The sequence below is a fragment of the Eleutherodactylus coqui genome, chromosome 10, assembly GCF_035609145.1.
Source record: "Eleutherodactylus coqui strain aEleCoq1 chromosome 10, aEleCoq1.hap1, whole genome shotgun sequence".
Lineage (NCBI taxonomy): Eukaryota > Metazoa > Chordata > Amphibia > Anura > Eleutherodactylidae > Eleutherodactylus > Eleutherodactylus coqui.
Genome location: NC_089846.1, coordinates 66,420,627 through 66,443,585, shown reverse-complemented (window position 1 = coordinate 66,443,585; position 22,959 = coordinate 66,420,627). Strand labels below are relative to the sequence as shown.

At 50.1% G+C, this 22,959-nt stretch overlaps 1 protein-coding gene across 1 annotated transcript; it reads right to left on the bottom strand.

Annotated features, from left to right (window-relative positions):
* Positions 1 to 1,591: 1,591 nt before the first annotated feature.
* LOC136580561 (flavin reductase (NADPH)-like) lies at positions 1,592 to 15,385 on the bottom strand. The gene is made up of 5 exons (XM_066581210.1): positions 15,228 to 15,385; positions 7,523 to 7,684; positions 3,373 to 3,462; positions 2,422 to 2,553; positions 1,592 to 1,990 (listed from the first exon to the last, which is right to left on the bottom strand). Exons 1-5 carry the CDS (start codon positions 15,304 to 15,306, stop codon positions 1,830 to 1,832), a joined length of 624 nt encoding a protein of 207 aa, XP_066437307.1. The 5' UTR covers positions 15,307 to 15,385; the 3' UTR covers positions 1,592 to 1,829.
* Between the last annotated feature and the right edge of the window lie 7,574 nt (positions 15,386 to 22,959).

The following is a 22,959-nucleotide window of genomic DNA, read 5'->3' as shown; positions in this document are numbered from 1 at the left end:
GCCATTTTTCTTTCACTCCCACTAATCATCATACTGGACTGATATCTGCTACACGTCATTCAATAAGTTCTGTTTGTATTAGAAGTGCTTCACAGAGCGGAGATGTGCGAGGGCAAACACCCCCTATACCTACCTCCAGCCTGCGTGTTCATTGTCAAATACTTCAGCTTGGAGGAGGACAATTCCGATAATGTATAAAAAGGGTGATCAGGGGTTGTGTAAAGTTGTCTATCCACAGAATAGGGGAGGACTTTATAATCGGTGGGGATCTAGCCATTAGGACCCTCACCGATCCTCTGAACGGGGGTCTGGCCAGTTCCCATGTGAATACAGCAGAGGTCACACATGCTGCTCCATTCACTTCACAGACAATGCCAAAACATTGAAACTCTAGTCTCTGGCATGCTCAGTGAAGTGAATGGAGTGGTGGTGCACCTGCGCAACCTCCACTTCATTTACTGGAGGACCAATCAGACTCCCATTCTCAAGATCAGTGGGTGTACCAGTAGTTGGACCCTAACTGAACATAAAGTTATCCCCTATCCTATGGACAATGGATAACTTTATAACTTGGCACAAACTCTTTAGCAACAATGCACATTTGTGACCGTGACGGCCACATGCCCTACTTCTTGCAGGAGTGCATGCTTACAGTCCAAGTAAGCATGATGGAGACCTTGAGTTATTATGCTCAAAAACCTTAAGAAAGGTGTTCCTCCCCAACTAGGGAGGTGTCTCGCTCTTCCCCTGCACCTGCTGTCTATAGTCCTTAAAGGGGTTGTCCCGCGCCGAAACGGTTTTTTTTTTTAACCCCCCCCCCCCCCCCCCCCGTTCGGCGCGAGACAACCCCGATGCAGGGGTTAAAAAAACAACCCGCACAGCGCTTACCTGAATCCCGGCGGTCCGGCGTCTTCATACTTACCTGCTGAAGATGGCCGCCGGGATCCTCTGTCTCCGTGGACCGCAGGGCTTCTGTGCGGTCCATTGCCGATTCCAGCCTCCTGATTGGCTGGAATCGGCACGTGACGGGGCGGAGCTACACAGAGCTGGCATTCTACACGAGCGGCCCCATAGAAGACTGCAGGAGACCCGGACTGCGCAAGCGCGGCTAATTTGGCCATCGGAGGGCGAAAATTAGTCGGCTCCATGGAGACGAGGACGCTAGCAACGGAGCAGGTAAGTATAAAACTTTTTATAACTTCTGTATGGATCATAATTAATGCACAATGTACATTACAAAGTGCATTATTATGGCCATACAGAAGTGTATAGACCCACTTGCTGCCGCGGGACAACCCCTTTAAGTCTGTATCCACTGCGGTCTACTCCCAGCAGGGGGCGAGTGCACAATCATGCTACTCCCATAAGATGCTTCCCTCTGGTCCTTCACTATGTGAAGAGATAGCCATGTCACATAAGGGGCCAGCACTTCTCTGGACTGCTGGCCCCCACCTGCGGCACATGGATTAATCCTAAGCAGCAGCACCACTCATGGGGCAGTAGAGGGGCTTTTCTAAACCCTTTGTTCTAATAGAGCTCTTCTGATACCCCACTAAGCATAATAGGACTAGAAAAACCAGACACTCATTGGTCAAGTGCAAAAAGGTTTTTATTGTGAGTTTATAATTCGGTTATAAAATACGAAGTCAGACTAAAAGATATCTGAAATGTTAGCTGAAAATAGTTGGAATGAAAAATTCTGCAGCATCGTTATATTCCATTTTATGGTTGTTAGTAGATTATATTGTTTCTAGCTTCTTCCTGTATCAATGACTGAAATAGTATGACCACCTCTGGGAACGGTGCTGCATCCCCCATATCAGCAGCGCTTACGAGGCAGCGTAGTTCTGGGACATGGTGACGTCTTTCCCATTATACTCATCTGTGTTCAGACAGCAAAGGAAGAAGTGGCTGAGGTCATGGGTGGAGATCACGTTCCCTCCGCGCTCACCTACTGTCACGGTGTAGTCGCCGGTGAGAGGCTTATCGGCTGCACAGGTGGAGAACATAAACAGGAGTGGGTTATAGAAATGGCTCGGACTGATAACTCTTCTTTAGAACCAGCTAAAACCTAGGGGGAGGCATACATATAAGATGGCAGAACGCGCCGATCATATGGGGGCCTCCAGACTTTACACGATCGGCTTAGTAGAGAGCCACCAGCAATCTGAGATTACTCAATCAATCAGTTCATAAGGTTGCCCATTCATTTGAATGGGCACTGTGTAATATTAATACATGGCTGCTCGTAGCTCCCCCTGGCACTGAGGACTCCTTGTTATTGGATACTGCAGAGCTGTTGCTGTACACAATGGACTAGGATGATAAAAACTGTGGATCTCTAGTAATACATATATTGCTGAGTCTATGACCTCATAATAACAATAGGGTATCTAAGAAAGCCACAATGGTCCCCGTTACCTGCAATGTGTGGAGGAAGCGCAACCACATAGTCCAGGCCAGAGTCTTTCAGGACCTGCTGCATCCGAATGTGATCCTCAGTCACTGCCCGAAGGGGAGGTGGCACTTTTGCGATATCCCACAGCAGGAAGGCTTCAATGAAAGCACACAAAATGCATTACTGATCATCATGGCATTCAATATGGCACCAGTACGGTATCAAAGATATAGATATAATGAAGAGTTTGGTACGGTGTTAGCCAGTAGAGCAAAATGTGATTGTTCCCAGCAAGAGAAACCAAGTAATCTTGTAGAGATGATACCTTTTAATGGCTAACAAAAAATACATGATGTTAATGTGAGCTTTCGAATACCTCAGAATTCTTCTTCAGGCATAATAAAATAGGTCCGAAGAGGCATGACTATATACACACACACACACACACGACAGAGACATAAATGTGACAAATTTGCACTTGAAAAGGATACTATAACAGGTAAGGAAATAGACATTTAAATAGTCCATTGATAAAGATGTGAAGGTTTTATGGTCCCTGAATTAGTGTTAGGAAGTCACCAGGCAGACCTTAGCTCCGCCCCCGTCCCGACCTCCCATTGCAAGCAGTGGCGAGGGGCGGAAGCTCAGTGCACTAGCTCCCGGCCAGACCCGCCTCTCCTGGACAGGCATTCTATTTAGATGTGCCACAGGCATGCCTTCATAACAATGAGAAGACCTGGGGCCTTTTAAAGGCCCCCAAGGCTGCAATGAATGATTGCTTAGGTTATAACTAAATGCCAATAAAAAGGAGGTTTAAAAAAAAAAAAGCCCAGGATGCCATGAGGCCCTAATGGTACCCTGCAATCTCATTGCCGGAGCTTTTGGGAGATCATAATTATCTCTGAGTTATCTCTGATTAAAACTGTTGCCGGTGGGCATAGTCTATCAAAGACGACTAAAATCCTCATACTCACAAGACATGCAGCCCACCACTTTTCGGATGTTGTGCTCCTTCATTGCCGCTATGATATTTCGGGTTCCTTCAGACATCATTGTGGTCGGTTCTATCAAGGATTAAATGACTGTTAGAACAGAGGGCCAACTTTTAGTTATTGGAACTCAATGCAAAATCAGCAACAGCCTGTAATACAGTACTGGTCTCATATGAAGCGGAGGGACATTTTGGGGAGCCCCTTATTTTTTAGGGCACAACCACAGAGAGACACTGCCACATCCCTTACATGATACACCAGCATTATTAAACCTCCCTATATATGAATCTTTTTATACATCATTTGTACGTTAGTCTATAGTTTACTTACAGTGTGTAGTGTCTTGGTATACACGGTTATTATGATTATTATATAGTGCCTACATATTACACAGCACTGTACAAATCAGAGGAAATATGTACAGAAAAAAAAAAAAAAAATCAAACATTACATAGAGTATTAAAGGGGTTGTATCAAGAGTGACTGGTGGGGTTCTCACCGCTGAGACCCCCCCCCCCCCCCGATCCGGAGAACGCTGGTTCCATTTCCACTGTCCTCACTGCGAAGTCATTGCACTCCCTGCAGTGAGGAGGATTGGATGGTGTGATGGTCACATTTGCGGTGCCGCTCCATTAATTTTCACAGGGGACTGTAGAAGATAATCAAAGTACAAGCGCTCATCCATTCCGGTCAGTCCCCCTGAAATTAATACATTGTCAGCTGTGCATGAGCAGCCATTGCTGCATTCAATCTGACATCAATGCGGGTGGGAGAAGCCAGGGGCGTAACAATAGGGGATGTGGTTTACCTGGGCCCAGGAGCCTTAGGGGGCCCATAAGGCCTCTCTTCCTATAGGGAACCCAGTACTATGAATAAAGCATTACAGTTGGGGCCCTGTTACAGGTCTTGCATTGGGGCCCAGAAGCTTCAAGTTACGCCTCTAGAAGAAGCATCCCCACAGTGACAGAAGAAAGGAACATGGGACCCCCATTCTCAGGATACGTGGAGGTCTCAGATCCAAGAGCCCCACCAATCAGACTTTTATTACTCAGCTTATGGATTGCTGATAAAAGTGTATCTTGGTACAACCCTTTTAAAGTAATGAGCTAATTGAATAGGGGTGAGGGCCCTGCTCACAAGAGCTTGCAATCTATAAGGACATTGGCATAACTTGAGGTACAGGTGCTATGTTTCTATGATGGTCTGGACATGATTTAAGAATAGTCTGGACAGTCATGGAACACAAACTGTTCATTAGCATAGATACAAAACTGTGGTGCCCCATTGACTAACATTAGCCTCCTATAGTGCACCAGTGAAATACAGAATTAATGACTATAGCAATCCCAACTCAATACTATATAGCAGGGGTGCAAAACCTGCATCCTAGGGGCCACATGGTGTCTAAAGAGGTGCGTGGAAGAGTGCTTGTGGCGAGTGATACCCTGTCCAAAGGGACATTCAAGGAGAGCTAAAGCTAGGAGAGGTTCTAGGGAATCCAAACATGCCCCAGATTATACAGTATAGGGTACAACACGTTTCGGAGCCACCTTTGGATTTGTGCTTGAGAAAGGAGCAGTCTAACTCCGAAACGCGTTGCATCCTATACGGTTTGTCAATAAAGATTCTCTTTCTCTAGGCCTAAGGATCAGCATCTCCTTATTTTGTCGGGCACACAGAGGTTCTCCTGTGTTGCTAAGCTTTTGTCTTTTCTTTCATATGGTGCTTTGGTGTTCCTGGGGTACCCTGAGCACAGGAGTCTGTTTTCACTGTCAGTCATTTCCATTCTCTCTATAGTAATAAAGGTCAGTCACCTATTAGAGGTCTGATCTGTGTCCGTTGACTACAAAGTCACATGACTGCCATCCATTATTATGGACAGCTAGTCCATATACAAATAGAGGCCTCTGCACTGATATAAGAAGGCTATGTGCACAGAATTTTAAAGCCATTAATATTGTGCAAGTTACTGTTCTTTAACTAAATACTATAAACTAGTAGAAAATAGACAACCCCTTTAAGTTTTATTGTGGCCCATAGGAGTGGTTCAATGTGACGATGTGGCCAGTATACAGCTTATTAGTATCAAATCACTGGCTCCCTCTAGTGGACATTACACGATATAACACACTATATAAGCTTTTAGCTGAACACAGACTAAAGTTATTGTATGTTTATTACTTTTTACAGATGCATAATTAGAGAGGAATTAGGAATGACCACAAAAAAAGAGCGACCTACACAATCACCACATCCATATAGAAGAGTTAGTGCTCATTAGGCACCACTAGTGGGCAGACTGCGCACAACCTTCGGACAATACACTGTGACCTTTATACACATTTCATTTTTCTGCTGGACAAAGCAGTTGGGAAACTTTTACAAGTTTCTGCTGAGAGAGCAGATCAATGTGATCGGAGACATCCTGGAATAGTGTCCAAAAGGAGAGAAAATTTGGACAACTTTTTGTGGCGTAGGCACTTTTAATATACTCTGTAAATAAGTGAATATGGTTTAAAACAAGCATCTGCTGCTATAACAGGGGACCAGAATGTGAGGGATATAGAATATATATATTGCTACTTTAAAAAAAAAAAAAAAAAGTGTTATTTTTTTCCACACAGCACAAATGCACATGCAAAATACATGCCTTTACGCAGACCCATTGAGGTAAATGGGGTCTATTTTCTATAAGAACACCTGTGGCAATGTCTGAGGCACCGACAATAATTACATCACCTGTGCAATACTGAGGAAATCCTGCAAACATGACCTGTTGGGTGTCCGTGAGGACTGGAATATATCATGTCAAGCCCCCTACAAGCTTGTGAGAAAGCAGAGAATGGGAAGAAGGAACAATTCCCCTTTATAGGAGGTTGTGTGAGTGGCTGTCTCATCTGTGTCCCTCACAGGTGTAACTGGCTCCCTCATTTGGCAGTATGGCTGCCTGCATGCTGAGGTTGGTGCACATGTTTGCCCTCTTGTGTCAGTAAGTATATGGCCGTTTTTAATTTTTCCCTTCTATGATACATTTATATTAGTGTAGGGACTCACAAAACGCAAGGAGCCTTGACGATTGGCTTGCAAGCTTAAGTATTTTGGCCAAAATCCAACTAATAGCTCGCATTTATTATGTATTATTCACATGCAGTGTGGCTTTAAACGCTGGGAGAGCCTAAGGTGACACTAATGTGGTTCGCTTTTTGAGGTGTAGGGCAGCCTGATGAACCATTATGGTGTCATTAATAGGTTGCTAGTCTGCATGGTGCACCACATGTATAAGAAGGTCTGACACTTGGTGTATACTCCTACGCAGAGTAAATACAAAGCAGCCACCCCCTCTATATAGGAGATTGTGTGAGTGCCTGTCTCATCGGTGTCCTCCACAGTTGTAACTGACTCCCTCATTTGGTAGTATGGCAGCCTGCATGCTGAGGTGGTGCACATATTTGCCCTCCTGTATCAGTAAGTATATGGCCGTTTTTAGTGATTGTTTTTATATTTCCCATATTGTGATATGAGTATATCATGTAAAGCCCCTACAAGCTTGTGAGAAAGCTGAGAATGGGAAGAAGGAACAATGACCCTATAATGCCACCTATTAGAAGGTAGCATTCCTACAAGTCAAAGTCTGACTTCTTAACAGGCCTGGGAATATAAGCCAAAACCAGAGTCTTCTCTAGAAGGAAAAGCCAACCATGTACAGACAGCAGTTTGGGAGCGATTGCCCCTCATCAGTGTGCAGTAGATTTAGGTGGTGCTGTAGAGCCATTGTTCCATCATCCTATTTGCATAAATCTCCCAGAGGATCATGGATGGTCTTATAAGTCATTTCATACTACTAGATGTTCTCCCTAAGGAGAAACGTCACCTCTCGAGAAAGCAGAGGGGAAATAGTAGATTTTAATGGAGGTGGGAGCTGCCCATTTGCTGCTAATGGCATTATGTGTTTAGGCAACATAGACAGCCATTAACAATGAACAGGGAGTTGCCAATTAAATTTGTGATTGGCAAGGAGCTGGTGGTTTAGGGCTGCATTTCAGAGGCCACTCTGCTGCAAAGCGAATGCTGACAGATACTAAAATATACTAGAGTCTAACATGCAGGAAATATTAGAATTGAAGTACATTACCGAGGTCATTCCTAGTCCCCAGAACAATAATTACTGCATCCTGGCCCTCCAGAGCCTTCGAGACATCCGCCTTATTCAGCACATCACCAACTACGACCTGTGTCGGCTTCAGGTTAGCAGGGAGGCGAGCAGGGTCCCTTACCAGGACTGTCACATTGTACCCTGTAGATAAGATAGGACTTTTATAACACTACTCATAGTACATAGAACCCATACCAAGCAGTAGATGGCCGCTGTCAATCAGTGTTGCCATTGCTATTTGCACCAGTGTTGATGAACCATCCCGATTAGGTTTCTTTAGCCAAGTTCCCCTTTCAGTTTGTCAGTCCAGAAGGGTCAGCAAGAACATCAGCACCACTTTATGTGAGAGAACTCCAGTCCCTTGTGACAAAAATATGTTGTGTTACTGCATTCCCAAGGAGCTTTCACAGTGCCATCATCGTCACACAACAAGTGGTGCCCAGGTAGCCCAGGCCAGCAGCATGCCCAGACAAAACCCACATGGAGCACGGTTTGATTTGCTGTAGATTTTGCATCAGAAAGGGCAAAACTGGCAAAATTCCACAACAAATCCGTTCAGTTTCTGCAGCATAGCGCAAAATCTCAGGCCTCAGGATGGCTTCACATGGGTGTTTGCACAAATGCTCAAGCTTTAAAGCTGCACATTTGCACTATGAATGAGGTTGATTTGCACACGTATTTTACTGTACTCCTTGCGCTAGCAGGGCATGTTCATTTGCACGTGGCAGACGAACACGCACCGATTTAAATGGCTAATCATTTTGATGAGGTCCAGTTAGGTTCTTTATTTCACAGAATTGTGCAGCGTATTACGCATTCCCATAGGTTTTCAGAAGGACACTTGGTGCGCAAATGAGCACAAAAATAGAGCAAGTCCTATTTTTTTTTTTTTGCAGTTACAAGAAATACGCAAGCAAAAAAGGAAGGGAGAACAACCCCATTGAAATCAATGGGTTCTACCCTGTGTACACAAATAAGTCAGCGTGAGGCCGATCTTAGGCTAACTTCACACGGGGCCCCCATATCGCGCTCGCCATCCATGTGAATTCCTCATGGAAGCGAGGAGTTTTCTTTCCAAGACAGCCTCACATCACTTCACTCACATCGCTTGCAGGGATCTTGCGTATCTCGCTCGCCCCTGTGAAGCTAGCCTAAAGGTTGCGTTGAGGAAGAAAAAGATGCCATATAATAATCTTTATTTGTATAGCACCAATTTTTTCCGCAACACTTATAGTTTGTCTCTGGACAAGAAAACCAATTATCTCATAAATTAGTTTTCTTTTGAAGTGTAGGAAGAAACCACAGAACCTGCAGTGCACAAACATGGGGTGGTTCCCAATGAACAATGACTTGTTCTGTGTGGTGTTCCCTTTGTGTTGCATCCACTGGCTGTGAACAGCATCATGTTCTGTGTATGTCTGTAAGTATTGACAACACTAGGTGTTAACTATCCCGTTCAGCGTATATGTTGTATTTCCCTGTTTTTGATGATTACCATCTAGGGCGAGCCAGGACCCTAGGTTCCAGCGTGGGGTCGTCCCTATTGGGACACTCACCCTGCTTGTAGGCAGGGTTCCCTTGTGGTTTAGTTGTCTTCATAGAGTAGTGAGTCAGAAGACAACGAGGACCCTTGATGTGGGCTCGTGAGTTTATGTATTCTGGCTATAAGCCAGATTGATTCCTCATACTTATTCAGATTCCTATCTGTTGAGGTTGTAGTACATTTAGTAAGTATTGTGGCTTCTGTTTTTGAGGGTGTAGATCTGACAGTTCGGTTTATGTTTTTTTTTTTTATTTCTATAGGGTCTTCTAAGCATTTCTGCTTGTTTCACAGCCTGCCCGAACGCAATAGTATTTTGGATTACATTTTTAAAGACTTTATTCGGGAGGAGGGATGAAGTAAAAGCGGCTATTGTGGCATTTGAGGTTTTTTTTTAGCAAATGTTTACTTATTCAGCAAGTGTTGGAGGGAGGACACAAACTGGTTTATCCTTGATAAGCACACACCATGACTCAGCACATGTATAACCACATGCTACAAGGGCACTGTATGTTCATGCCGAAATACTGGAATACAAAACTCATCTCTGGAGATTTTATTTACGCACTGCTGTTTTTACCACAATTTTGATAGAATTGTGACGAGAAATAATTGGTGAATAGGAGGGGGAAAAAAAAAACAAGAAAAAAAGGTCAGCAAACATAACTGGACTATAAGACCACTCTCACGCGTGTTCACAAAACGCCACATTTGAAATCGCGATTTCGAGTTGCGTTTTTTAAATGCATCGTACAGTGCTTTTTTTTTTAATGCATTCTATCATAGTGATGAGGTGCGTTAAAAAGCACTAAAACACACGAAAATAGAGCAACATAGATCTGTGGTTAGTTCTACAAGATGTTTTGAACAGCCTCCCAGCATCGCGGTGCCGCAAAAAAAAATACATTGCGTTATGTCCTATCTTGTGTGTTACCTTGGAACGCCTCGCCCACTGTTTTCAATGGGGCCGGACGTAATGTGAGGTTTCCCACTGAAAACAATGGGAAACACTTGTGATGGGAAGAGTTTTTGACACAAAAACGGCTCAAACCCGCAGGGACATCTCACGTTCCCAAGTGCGATACCGGGCATAATTTCACGGCTTAATATAGTGCTTGCCCGTGTGAAGTTATCCTTAGCCTGGCGGCACACGAACGGGTCAGATTCTGCATGTGGTAGCCCGCAGCGGAATCTGGCTCTGACCACAGCCGGCGACCCTGCGTACTCACCTTTTTTCATCTTCATCTGTATTGGGGATAGCCGCAGCTGCTTGCCGTCGGAAACGCACAGTACAGATGTTTTTTCCCCATGTCGTCATCAGGCTGTGACATGGGTGCCCCGCAACCTATCCGTAATGCGCGTTGCAGATGGGCCGCAGGTCGGACGACTTCCTTGGAAGCTCTCTGTGCGGAGCCCGCATATAAACAGAACATGCTGCGATTTTTATTCCGCTTGCGGAAAATCAGAATTAGTTTTCGTGAGTGTGCAGGAAAAAGTGAATTTGCACAGCATGTTCTGAACAGTATTTGCTGCGGATTCTCAGTGTGGACGCAAACTGCCGATTCTGCAGTGCAAATCCATTTTTGTCCACCGGCCTTAGGCAGGTGGGGAAAAAAAAATGCTGCGGAATAAGGATTTTTCTTAAAAAATAGGTGTCTGACTGGCTCCAAATTCATTCTGCAGCAGGACAACGACCCCAAACATTCAGCGAATGTCACTAAGAACTATCTTCAGGGTAAGGAAGAACAGGGAGTCCTGGAAGTGAGGATATGGCCCCACAGAGCCCTGACCTCAGCACCATCCAGGCTGTGTGGGATTACATGGAGACAGAAGGATTCGAGCGAGCTACATCTACAGAAGATCTGTGCTTAGTTCTTCCTGCTGAGCTCCTTCAAAAACTGTGTGCAAGAATTGATGCTGTTATGAAGACAAAGGATGGTTACACCAAATAATGATGCGACTTAAATTCCTCTTTTGTTCATCCACTTTACATTTTGTTAATTGACCAAAGAACTATTAACACCTCTATCTTTTAAAACATTCTTTGTAGCTGTTTTAGACAGATGTGGGAAAAAAATGAGTCAGAATCTGCAGTTTCTGCATCAAAATCCACACCAGTTAGCTACTTAGCACCACTATCTTTCCCCTGGTGTCAGGCAGCCCACTTCGGCATCACCTGAGCAGCGGTGGCGCCCAGCAGCGGTTGTTGCGTTTGTTGTATTCTCAGGAGCGCTGTTATATGCAGCTGAATCCAGGTCAAAAGCTGCACCAGTGATGTGGAAATGCTGCAGACTTTGGATTGTCTGCTACATGTGAACATGCCCTTAGGCCTCCTGTGCACTTGTACACGGGGTCCACTGCTGAATGCTGCAGCGGAATCCGACCGTGCCCACAGACATGGGGAGGGAAATACATTTTCCTACCAGTCCAGATCCAGCATGGGTCTCCTCCGTGCTGGCTGAATCTTCTTTCTTCAGCACGGCGGATGCGCCGGCGACGTGCTGAACGCATGCGCAGTGCGATTTTTTTTTTTAATCTCCTGCTTTCCTGCGGCACCTCCACAGTGACAGCTCTGGGTGAGCCACGGATTGGACAGCTTCCATTGACTTCAATGGAAGCCGTCCCACGGGATCTGCAGAAAAATGGAGCAGGCTGCAATTTCTTCCGAGGAAAAAAAAAACAAAACAAAAACTAGCATGCACATGCTGTAAACTACCTTGCGGATGAATCGCATCCCTATGGGCGACTAGATGTGCGATCTCCCGTTCGTGGACATTGGGCCTTATGCAGAAAACTACATGGGGATGGAAACTAAGATTGCGTCGTAGGCGTGAGCACGGGACACGAGCGCCTTGGTTGCCCTTTAATAGTTTCAGTTCATCTTTCTGTTACACTGATTACAAAATGTAGAGGGTGACTGTTCTCCAGTGCGAAAAATGGACAGAGACCAACCAGAGGGTTTTATGTCGTACTCACCCCTGTGGTGCCGCCCAGGTGTCTACCCCCATGCAGTTTACAGTGTAAAAGATGGCAACCAGGTCAGAGCTAGCGCTGGAGCCCTGAACTTGCCTAAGCCATACAGCCCAGGGCATATGGGCCTCACGCCGCGCACGGCGCGGGGTATAGAGGCGTCACAGCGGGTACAGCGCAGGGTATAGAGGCGTCACAGCGGGTACAGCGCGGACTATAGAGGCGTCACAGCGCGGGGTATAGAGGCGTCACAGCGCGGGGTATAGAGGCGTCACAGCGCGGGGTATAGAGGCGTCACAGCGGGTACAGTGCGGGGTATAGAGGCGTCACAGCGCGGGGTACAGCGCGGGGTATAGTGGCGTCACAGCGCGGGGTATAGTGGCGTCACAGCGCGGGGTATAGAGGCGGCACAGTGCGGGGTATAGAGGCGGCACAGTGCGTACAGCGCGGGGTATAGAGGCGTCACAGCGCGGGGTATAGAGGCGTCACACCGCGTACGGCGCGGGGTACAGAGGCGTCACAGCGCGTACGGCGCGGGGTACAGAGGCGTCACAGCGCGTACGGCGCGGGGTACAGAGGCGTCACAGCGCGTACGGCGCGGGGTACAGAGGCGTCACAGCGCGTACGGCGCGGGGTACAGAGGCGTCACAGCGCGTACGGCGCGGGGTACAGAGGCGTCACAGCGCGTACAGCGCGGGGTACAGAGGCGTCACAGCGCGTACAGCGCGGGGTACAGAGGCGTCACAGCGAGTACAGCGCGGGGTACAGAGGCGTCACAGCGCGGGGTACAGAGGCGTCACAGCGCGGGGTACAGAGGCGTCACAGCGCGGGGTACAGCGCGGGGTACAGAGGCGCCACAGCGCGGGGTACAGAGGCGTCACAGCGCGTACAGCGTGGGGTATAGAGGCGCCACAGCGCGTACAGCGCGGGGTATAGAGGCGCCACAGCGCGGGGTATAGAGGCGCCACAGCGCGGGGTATAGAGGCGCCACAGCGCGGGGTATAGAGGCGCCACAGCGCGGGGTATAGAGGCGTCACAGCGCGGGGTATAGAGGCGTCACAGCGCGGGGTATAGAGGCGTCACAGCGCGGGGTATAGAGGCGTCACAGCGCGTACTGCGCGGGGTATAGAGGCGTCACAGCGCAGGGTATAGAGGCGTCACAGCGCATACAGCGCGGGGTATAGTGGAGTCACAGCGGGTACAGCGCGGGGTATAGTGGAGTCACAGCGCGTACAGCGCGGGGCATAGAGGCGTCACAGCGCGTACAGCGCGGGGTCTAGTGGCGTCACAGCGCGTACAGTGCGGGGTCTAGTGGCGTCACAGCGCGTACAGCGCGGGGTCTAGTGGCGTCACAGCGCGTACAGCGCGGGGTATAGTGGAGTCACAGCACGTACAGCGCGGGGTATAGTGGAGTCACAGCGCGTACAGCGCGGGGTATAGTGGCGTCACAGCGCGTACAGCGCGGGGTATAGTGGCGTCACAGCGCGGGGTATAGAGGCGCCACAGCGCGTACAGCGCGGGGTATAGAGGCGTCACAGCGCGGGGTATAGAGGCGTCACAGCGCGGGGTATAGAGGCGTCACAGCGCGGGGTATAGAGGCGTCACAGCGCGGGGTATAGAGGCGTCACAGCGCGTACTGCGCGGGGTATAGAGGCGTCACAGCGCGTACAGCGTGGGGTATAGTGGCGTCACAGCGCGGGGTATAGCGGGGTATAGAGGCGCCACAGCGCGTACAGCGCGGGGTACAGAGGCGTCACAGCGCGGGGTATAGAGGCGTCACAGCGCGGGGTATAGAGGCGTCACAGCGCGGGGTATAGAGGCGTCACAGCGCGGGGTATAGAGGCGTCACAGCGCGTACTGCGCGGGGTATAGAGGCGTCACAGCGCGTACTGCGCGTGGTATAGAGGCGTCACAGCGCAGGGTATAGAGGCGTCATAGCGCATGCAGCGCGGGGTATAGTGGAGTCACAGCGCGTACAGCGCGGGGCATAGAGGTGTCACAGCGCGTACAGCGCGGGGTCTAGTGGCGTCACAGCGCGTACAGCGCGGGGTCTAGTGGCGTCACAGCGCGTACAGCGCGGGGTATAGTGGCGTCACAGCGCGTACAGCGCGGGGTATAGTGGCGTCACAGCGCGTACAGCGCGGGGTATAGTGGCGTCACAGCGCGTACAGCGCGGGGTATAGTGGCGTCACAGCGCGTACAGCGCGGGGTATAGAGGCGTCACAGCGCGTACAGCGCGGGGTATAGAGGCGTCACAGCGCGTACAGCGCGGGGTATAGAGGCGTCACAGCGCGTACAGCGCGGGGTATAGAGGCGTCACAGCGCGTACAGCGCGGGGTATAGAGGCGTCACAGCGCGTACAGCGCGGGGTATAGAGGCGTCACAGCGCGTACAGCGCGGGGTATGGTGGCGTCACAGCGCGTACAGCGCGGGGTATGGTGGCGTCACAGCGCGTACAGCGCGGGGTATGGTGGCGTCACAGCGCGTACAGCGCGGGGTATGGTGGCGTCACAGCGCGTACAGCGCGGGGTACGGTGGCGTCACAGCGCGTACAGCGCGGGGTACGGTGGCGTCACAGCGCGTACAGCGCGGGGTACGGTGGCGTCACAGCGCGTACAGCGCGGGGTACGGTGGCGTCACAGCGCGTACAGCGCGGGGTACGGTGGCGTCACAGCGCGTACAGCGCGGGGTACGGTGGCGTCACAGCGCGTACAGCGCGGGGTACGGTGGCGTCACAGCGCGTACAGCGCGGGGTACGGTGGCGTCACAGCGCGTACAGCGCGGGGTACGGTGGCGTCACAGCGCGTACAGCGCGGGGTACGGTGGCGTCACAGCGCGTACAGCGCGGGGTACGGTGGCGTCACAGCGCGTACAGCGCGGGGTACGGAGGCGTCACAGCGAGTACAGCGCGGGGTACGGAGGCGTCACAGCGAGTACAGCGCGGGGTACGGAGGCGTCACAGCGAGTACAGCGCGGGGTACGGAGGCGTCACAGCGCGTACAGCGCGGGGTACGGAGGCGTCACAGCGCGTACAGCGCGGGGTACGGAGGCGTCACAGCGAGTACAGCGCGGGGTACAGAGGCGTCACAGCGCGGGGTACAGAGGCGTCACAGCGCGTACAGCGCGGGGTATAGTGACGTCACAGTGCGTGCTACACAGAAAGCTTGTCCTTACCTGCATCCAAGGCTTGTTGCAGGGTCACTTTTCCAGTCATTCCTGTTGCCCCAAAGAGGGCAATATTCTTGGGTGGCATTGTGACTACAAGGAACCTGCGCCTGCTGTCTGCATGATATAGGTCCTTGGTCAGACTCCGCCCTCTGCTGGGAGGGACCTCATGTTTAACCCTCTCACTGCTGAACAGCTGCACAGTCACAAGGCCGTACCTTGAGTCTTGTATACATATGGCCGGCTGCAGACCAGCAGACATTCACACGCCCGTCGTACCAGTCATTTCACGGATAGGCTGCAGATGGCATTCCCACTATATATCATCAGTATTTGCCTCTGTATTTACTGTCATTGTTTTTATTTTCTACCACTCAAATACTGATCCGTATTTGCCCAATAGGAAATAGCGATACGGAGGATAAAACGCAAAAAATAGGTCGTGCAGTGTTTATAAATAACGGCCATGAAAAACACAGCATGTGAATAGAGAGATATTATGGTCTGCAAAGCCAGGACCAAATACAAAGCTAAAATACACTTGTCTGAAAGCTGGTACGCCTGTATATAGCGGAAGGCAAACTCAGCGTCCAAAACAGTAACATATAGGCGTATTGCTGGCGGAAATCTTGTGGTTTGGCCTCAGCAAAAAATCGCAAGATTTCCGCTGGGAAGGCGCTGCTTCAAAACTCGCGGCACTTAAGCACGGGTTTTGGAGCGGCTTGGCCGCACTCTTTTCCATTGCAGCCTGTGCTCCCATAGAGGAGAGCGGGGCTGCAACGGAAAAAAAATAGAATGGACATACTGCGGCCGGCAAATCCGCGCTGCAAGGCCGGCTTTGCCGTGACGGATTCGCCATCACCTGTGGACAAGATTCTAATCCCAGGATTAGCGACTGCGGTCTGTGGCAAATCCGCCCTATGTGAACCCAGCCTAAAAATCTGCTCCATTGCTGCGGATTTTGACTCAAAATCAGCTGCACATCTGCAGGTGATTTCAGAATATCCCGCGCTCCTTCTCACCTCCCTTCTTCACGCTCTCGGTGCCTTCTTCACCGGCATCTGACAGCCTCTAAGGAGCGTAATGCTGCTGGTCATTTCTGCATCACCTGACGATCGGTGCTGAGCTCACTAGAGGCTGCCGGTGAAGAAAGCGCAGAGCGTGTGAAGACTTCGGAGGTGAGAAGGAGCGCGGTATACTCTGAAATCACTTTGTGCAGCTGATGTTGACTCTGTTCTGGATTTGGAAATGCTGCAGAATTTGCCGCTGCTGAAAATCCGCATCATTTTTGCTCCGTATGAACATACCCTAAGGCCAGTTTTCCACAGACGTACTACAGCGGCGTCTCTGTTCCTGTAATACGGACATGTGTCCTGCTCTAACCAGGGGGTTTACTGACTCAAACTGTCACCATCATGGGTATCTATGTCAGTAAACCCCGCGGTCGGTGGGCCACGTTTGTATTACAGACGCAGAAACTGCCCTTAGACTGCGTTCCCACACTGACAACCATCTGCAGCTGCGCCAGCCGATCTACTTCTCCCTGAGCTAAAAAAAAATAATAATAATAGTTATACAATACATTATATGTACCCAAAAATAATACTATGGCCATGTTCACAAAAAAATCCAAAAGTCACGGCTTTTAAAAAGTGAAGATGAAAATCTCCAAAAAGTTTTGTCCTTGGGCCCATAATGGCTGCCATCCTTAGGGGTCATTCACGTGGGCGATAAAATCACACGAGTTTTGTACATTGTGTGGTGCACAAAACTCGCCTGAAAATAGAATCCTTTCTTTTCATTGGGTACATTTACTTGGGCGACTTTTCTCTTGCAGCGATGCTGCATGACAGAACAATCGTGGCGTGTTCTTTGTCCATGCGAGTCTCACACGAGAATAGAACAGGCAGATGTGTGGTTTTCCTGCACACTGCATAGGACACGGATAAAGTGTCCATGTCCGGTGTGATGCGAATCATGCACGACATTCTAAGTTGCGACTCGCACTCGCCTGTGTGAATCCGCCCTTGAAGGCGTTGTCCATGTTGTACCCTCTTGGTACAAGCCCTTCCCCATTGATTAACATAACGAACTGTCATATACACAGCTCTGCCTGCTGTGTCCTGTGATGGCGCTCGCTTCCCGGCTCCGATCTCTGTTTACGGCTGCAGTCCCGCTCGGTTTACGGGACGTCACAGGGGCTGCAGCCATTAACAGCTCAGCGATTGATCAGGAGTGACAGGAGCAGCCAAGCACGTGCTGCCATCATTCATCATTGAGTTCAAGGAGGATTGCTACATGTGTGTGCGGTGACAGCGTCAATGTAGCCCCCTTGTAATAATTATGGTGGTCCCAGTTTTACCATACTGCGCTCGTACCCCCTTCTGTAGAATCATTGTACTTCGGCTGAGTGGTGGCATACATTGTATTTAGGGTGGATGGTGACATATTTCAATATGCCTGCCAGGAGTGGTAAAAAAACGTCGGTGGGCAGGTGAGTGTCAGGACTATGGACAAAGCATAAAACATATTCTAATCCATGGGAAAACCTTGAAAAAACGTCTAATTGGCATGTTTAACCGCTTCCTGCTATATGACGTACATTTACGTCCTGCAGCGTCAGGGTATGTATAAAGAGAGATTGCAGCGTGACTGCTCTCCATACAGTGCGGTCTTCAGCTGTTTATTATAGCTGACATCCACAGGCAATAGCTGCAATCGGCCACGCGGCCAATCGCGGCAATTACCCCTTTAAATGCCGCTATCAATTCTGACAGTGGCATTCAAATCCTCCGAATGATGTCCCGTATGGCGTCAGTGAAATTGCAGGGAGCCATACGGGTGTCATGGCAGCCGGGATCTTTCTAAAAGGCTCCAGGGCTGCCTTAGCAGACTGCCTATCATGCCATCCTTGTGGGGTGAGTTGATAGACTGCCTGTCAAATCGCAGTATGACGTAATGCTGTAGCATTACTCATACTGCAGGAGCGATCAAAGCATCGCTAGTTGTGGTCCCCCAGGGGGGTTTAAAAAGTAAAAATAAGATCAATAAAGTTTTATTAATTGTAAAAAAAAAGTACTAAAAATGTAAATCCATAACTATAATAAATAAAATTTAAATCATAAAACAAAAATACAAATTTGGTACCGCGTTTGTAAAAGTCCAATCTATCAAAGTAGCACATTCTTTACCCCGCACAGTGAACATTGTACGAAAAAAATATATAAAGAACGCCAAAAATGCACTTTTTCAGTCACCCTGTCTCCCAGAAAAAAATGCAATAAAAAGCGATCAAAAAGTCGTATGTATTCCGAAATGGTACCGACGTAAACCACAGTGCGTCATGCATAAAATGGGCCCTCGCACAACTACGTCCACGGAAAAATAAAAAAGTTATTGCGCACAGAAGATGGTGGCAGAAAATAATTTAAAAAGATTAAATGTCTTTGAAAAAAATAAAAGTAGTCTGGCAAAAAAGAAGTTTGGTATCGTAATAATCGTACCGACCCATAGAATAAAGTTATCGTGTCATTTTTGTTGCAGTTTGTGCGCCGTAGAAACAAGACACACCGAAAGATGGCATTTTACGCCACCTAGAATTTTTTGTAAAATACAACTCATCCCGCAAAAAACAAGCCCTCATACAGCGACGTCAATGGATAAATAAAGGAGTTACGATTTTTTTAAAAAGGGGAGGAAAAACAAAAATGGTGGGGGGGGGGGGGGGAGGATCACGTCATTAAGGGGTTATGGATGAATGTAGATGATAAAAACCCAAATCCACAATATTATTGCCAATAGCAATAAGGAAAAGTAATTCAACTCTTTTCTTTATGCTATAAACAGGATACACAGAACACAACTGGAAGTTATGATGACATCACAAGGCACATGACATCAGTAGAAACATGACATCACAAGGCACATGACATCACAAGGCACATGACATCACAGGCATGTGATGTCACAATGGGTTCAGAATGTCCACAGTTCTAACCAGAACCATCACAAGGTACATGACATCACAAGGCACATGACATCACAGGCATGTGATGTCACAATGGGTTCAGAATGTTTAAAGTTCTAACCAGAACCATCTGGTATCACTTCAGCGTGACACCTTGAAGAGGACGGACCAGGTACGTAGCTCTGCAGTAAGTCTGGCTTTACATGGGACAACAATACTCAACAATGAGAAATTGTTCGTTAGTTGCTAGTCGCTTTGTTTCAGCTGACTGGAATGAAGTGACTATTGAGCGAGTTCTTGCTCCATATATGCTGGTCGTTCATTAGGAACCGGCATAAATACATATTTGGCGCACAGACAGCACTACGAGGAGTGCGCCAGTGCAATGCTTACTTACACGGGTTTATATAATGCCAGTCTAGGGCTGCTCTCACACAAGCATTCAGAAAACAGCGCTTGAAATCATAGCATTTTCAATGCCATTCCGAGCGGCACTTTTGAACGCATGTCACAGCTTTTGATAGCGCTTTTTTCAATGGCGCAGTTGGATCGTGGTTAGCGCGGCACAGTAGAAAGTGGCATGTGTGAGAGTAGCCTAAGACTGTCAGCCGCTATGAAAAGTACAAAACATGCCATAAGTAAGCCTAGCGTACGGCCGCTTTCAGATGAGTGTATAGTAATACGTCCATAATATGGAGCCGTACTGCGGATGTGTTACAATTCTTACAGATTTGCCTCCATAGATTTTATTTTCTACTTGGCAAATACAGATCCATAATAACCCGGTAGTAAAGAATAGGAATACGGAGGCAAAAATAGATTATACTACTGAGTCTTTAAAAACCGGCTGTGATAAATGCAGCCATGTGAATAGATACAGAGTTACATTAGCTCCATATTGCGCTACATAATACGCTCATCTGAAAGCGGTCTTACAGGCGTCGTCAGTGGACATCCTCTCGTCTAAATGAGAGCTTGCTGGCAATCAGCTGCCTCAAATCTGGCAACTGTTATCACTGGGGGAAACTGCGCCCTCTACAGGACACATGGGGTATTACATTGCCTATTCAAAAGAATGACTGATATATAATATACAGTCACGCTTCCAGAGCATGTGTTGCTCTTAGCAGTGGCTCTACATTAGACAGGACCAGGACGTGCATTGCATGTTAGATAGTAAGCTCTTAGGACGAGAATGTGTATAGTAAATTAGAGTGTCAACTCTCTGAACCAAGCCATGCATTTTATATTAGGTTGTGAGCTCTAAAACAGCAGACTGATGACATCACAGGTACATGACATCACAGACACCACATGACATCACAGACATCACATGACATCATAGTTAGTGTAGAATGCCCAAAGTTCTGAATCTGACCCATCTTGTGTTACTTGAGCTTGACAGCTTGAAGAGGATGGGTCCAGGGAAGTAGCTTTTCAGTCAGTGCTGAGGTCTCGCTCATACAACATGGACCTTAGGGGAGATGAAGAAGTTCAAAAGTCTCGGCACAGACACCTTGATAATGTAATTCTTACTGTGATTGTCAGGACAAAGCTTCAAAAGAAGAGAAGACGGTGGAGAGGTAAGCATCGGAGCGCAGAGAGAAAACGATGGAGAGGTAAACATCTGAGCGCAGAGAAAAGACAATGGAGAGGTAAACATCTGAGCGCAGAGAGAAGACGATGGAGCACGGTTTTTATTGTATATTGGATTGCAAGTTTTTAGGAGCAGGGCATTTGTTATATATTAGATTGTAAGCTCCTCGGAGCAGGGTTTGTATTGTATATTAGATTGTAAGCTCTTCAGAGCAGGGTTTGTATTGTATAATAGATTGTAAGCTCTTCGGAGCAGGGAATTTCTTATATATTAGACTGTAAGCTCTTAGGAACAGGGTTTGTGTTGTATATTAGATTGTAAGCTCTTCGAAACAGGGTTTGTATTATATATTAGATCTTCAGTGGTGGCCTGAGGAGGCCTGGGGCCTGGAGGCAGAGGGCGGCTGCGGCCTGAGGAGGCCTGGGGCCTGGAGGCGGAGGGCGGCGGCGGCCTGAGGAGGACTGGGGCCTTGAGGTGGAGGGCGGCGGCGGCCTGAGGAGGCCTGGGGCCTGGGGCCTGGAGGCGGAGGGCGGCGGCCTGAGGAGGCCTGGGGCCTGGAGGTGGAGGGCGGCAGCAGCCTGAGGAGGCCTGATGGCTGGAGGCGGAGGGCGGCGGCGGCCTGAGGAGGCCTGGAGTCGGAGGGCGGCGATGGCCTGAGGAGGCCGGGACGCGGAGGGCGGCGGCGGCCTGAGGAGGCCTGGGGCCTGGAGGCGGGGGGAGACGGCGGCCTGAGGAGGCCTGGGGCCTGGAGGCGGAGGGCGGCGGAGGCCTGATGAGTCCTGGGGCATGGAGGCGGAGGGCGGCGGCGGCCTGAGGAGGACTGGGGCCTGAAGGTGGAGGGCGGCGGCGGCCTGAGGAGGCCTGGGGCCTGGAGGCGGAGGGCGGCGGCGGCCTGAGGAGGACTGGGGCCGGGAGGCGGAGGGCAGCGACGGCCTGAGGAGGCCTGGGGCCTGGAGGCGGAGGGCGGCGGCGGCCTGAGGAGGCCTGGGGCCTGGAGGTGGAGGGCGGCAGCAGCTTGAGGAGGCCTGATGGCTGGAGGCGGAGGGCGGCGGCGGCCTGAGGAGGCCTGGGGTCTGGAGGCGGAGGGCGGCGGCGGCCTGAGGAGGCCTGGAGTCGGAGGGCGGCGACGGCCTGAGGAGGCCTGGAGTCGGAGGGCGGCGACGGCCTGAAGAGGCCTGGAGGCGGAGGGCGGCGGCGGCCTGAGGAGGCCTGGGGCCTGGAGGCGGGGGGCGACGGCGGCCTGAGGAGGCCTGGGGCCTGGAGACGGAGGGCGGCGGAGGCCTGATGAGTCCTGGGGCCTGGAGGCGGAGGGCGGCGGCGGCCTGAGGAGAACTGGGGCCTGAAGGCGGAGGGCGGCGGCGGCCTGAGGAGGCCTGGGGCATGGAGGCGGAGGGCGGCGGCAGCCTGAGGAGGACTGGGGCCGGGATGCGGAGGGCAGCGACGGCCTGAGGAGGCCTGGGGCCTGGAGGCGGAGGGCGGCGGCGGCCTGAGGAGGCCTGGGGCCTGAAGGTGGAGGGCAGCAGCAGCCTGAGGAGGCCTGATGACTGGAGGCGGAGGGCGGCGGCGGCCTGAGGAGGCCTGGGATCTGGAGGCGGAGGGCGGCGGCGGCGGCCTGAGGAGGCCTGGAGTCGGAGGGCGGCGACGGCCTGAGGAGGCCTGGAGGCGGAGGGCGGCGGCGGCCTGAGGAGGCCTGGGGCCTGGAGGCGGGGGGCGACGGCGGCCTGAGGAGGCCTGGGGCCTGGAGGCGGAGGGCGGCGGAGGCCTGATGAGTCCTGGGGCCTGGAGGCGGAGGGCGGCGGCGGCCTGAGGAGGACTGGGGCCTGAAGGCGGAGGGCGGCGGCGGCCTGAGGAGGCCTGGGGCCTGGAGGCGGAGGGCGGCGGAGGCCTGATGAGTCCTGGGGCCTGGAGGCGGAGGGCGGCGGCGGCCTGAGGATGGTAAGCTCTTCGGACCAGGGTTTCTATTGTATATTAGATTGTTGGCTCTTCGGAGCAGGGTTTGTTTTGTATATTAGATTGTAAACTCTTCCGAACAGGGTTTGTATTGTGTATTAGATTGTAAGCTCTTTGGAGCAGGGTTTGTATTGTATATTAGATTGTAAGCTCTTCGGTGCAGGGTTTGTATTGTATATTATATTGTAAGCTCTTTGGAGCAGGGCTTGTATTGTGTATTAGATTGT

Bases quoted from the DNA above. Each gene is read 5' to 3' on its own strand.
- LOC136580561 (XM_066581210.1), bottom strand. From the start codon at position 15,306: ATGCCACCCAAGAATATTGCCCTCTTTGGGGCAACAGGAATGACTGGA. The intron at 7,685-15,227 runs GTAAGGACAAGC...TCTTATCTACAG, and splicing joins GCAACAAGCCTTGGATGCAG to GGTACAATGTGACAGTCCTG. The intron at 1,991-2,421 runs GTAACGGGGACC...CCACCTGTGCAG, and splicing joins GCTTCCTCCACACATTGCAG to CCGATAAGCCTCTCACCGGC.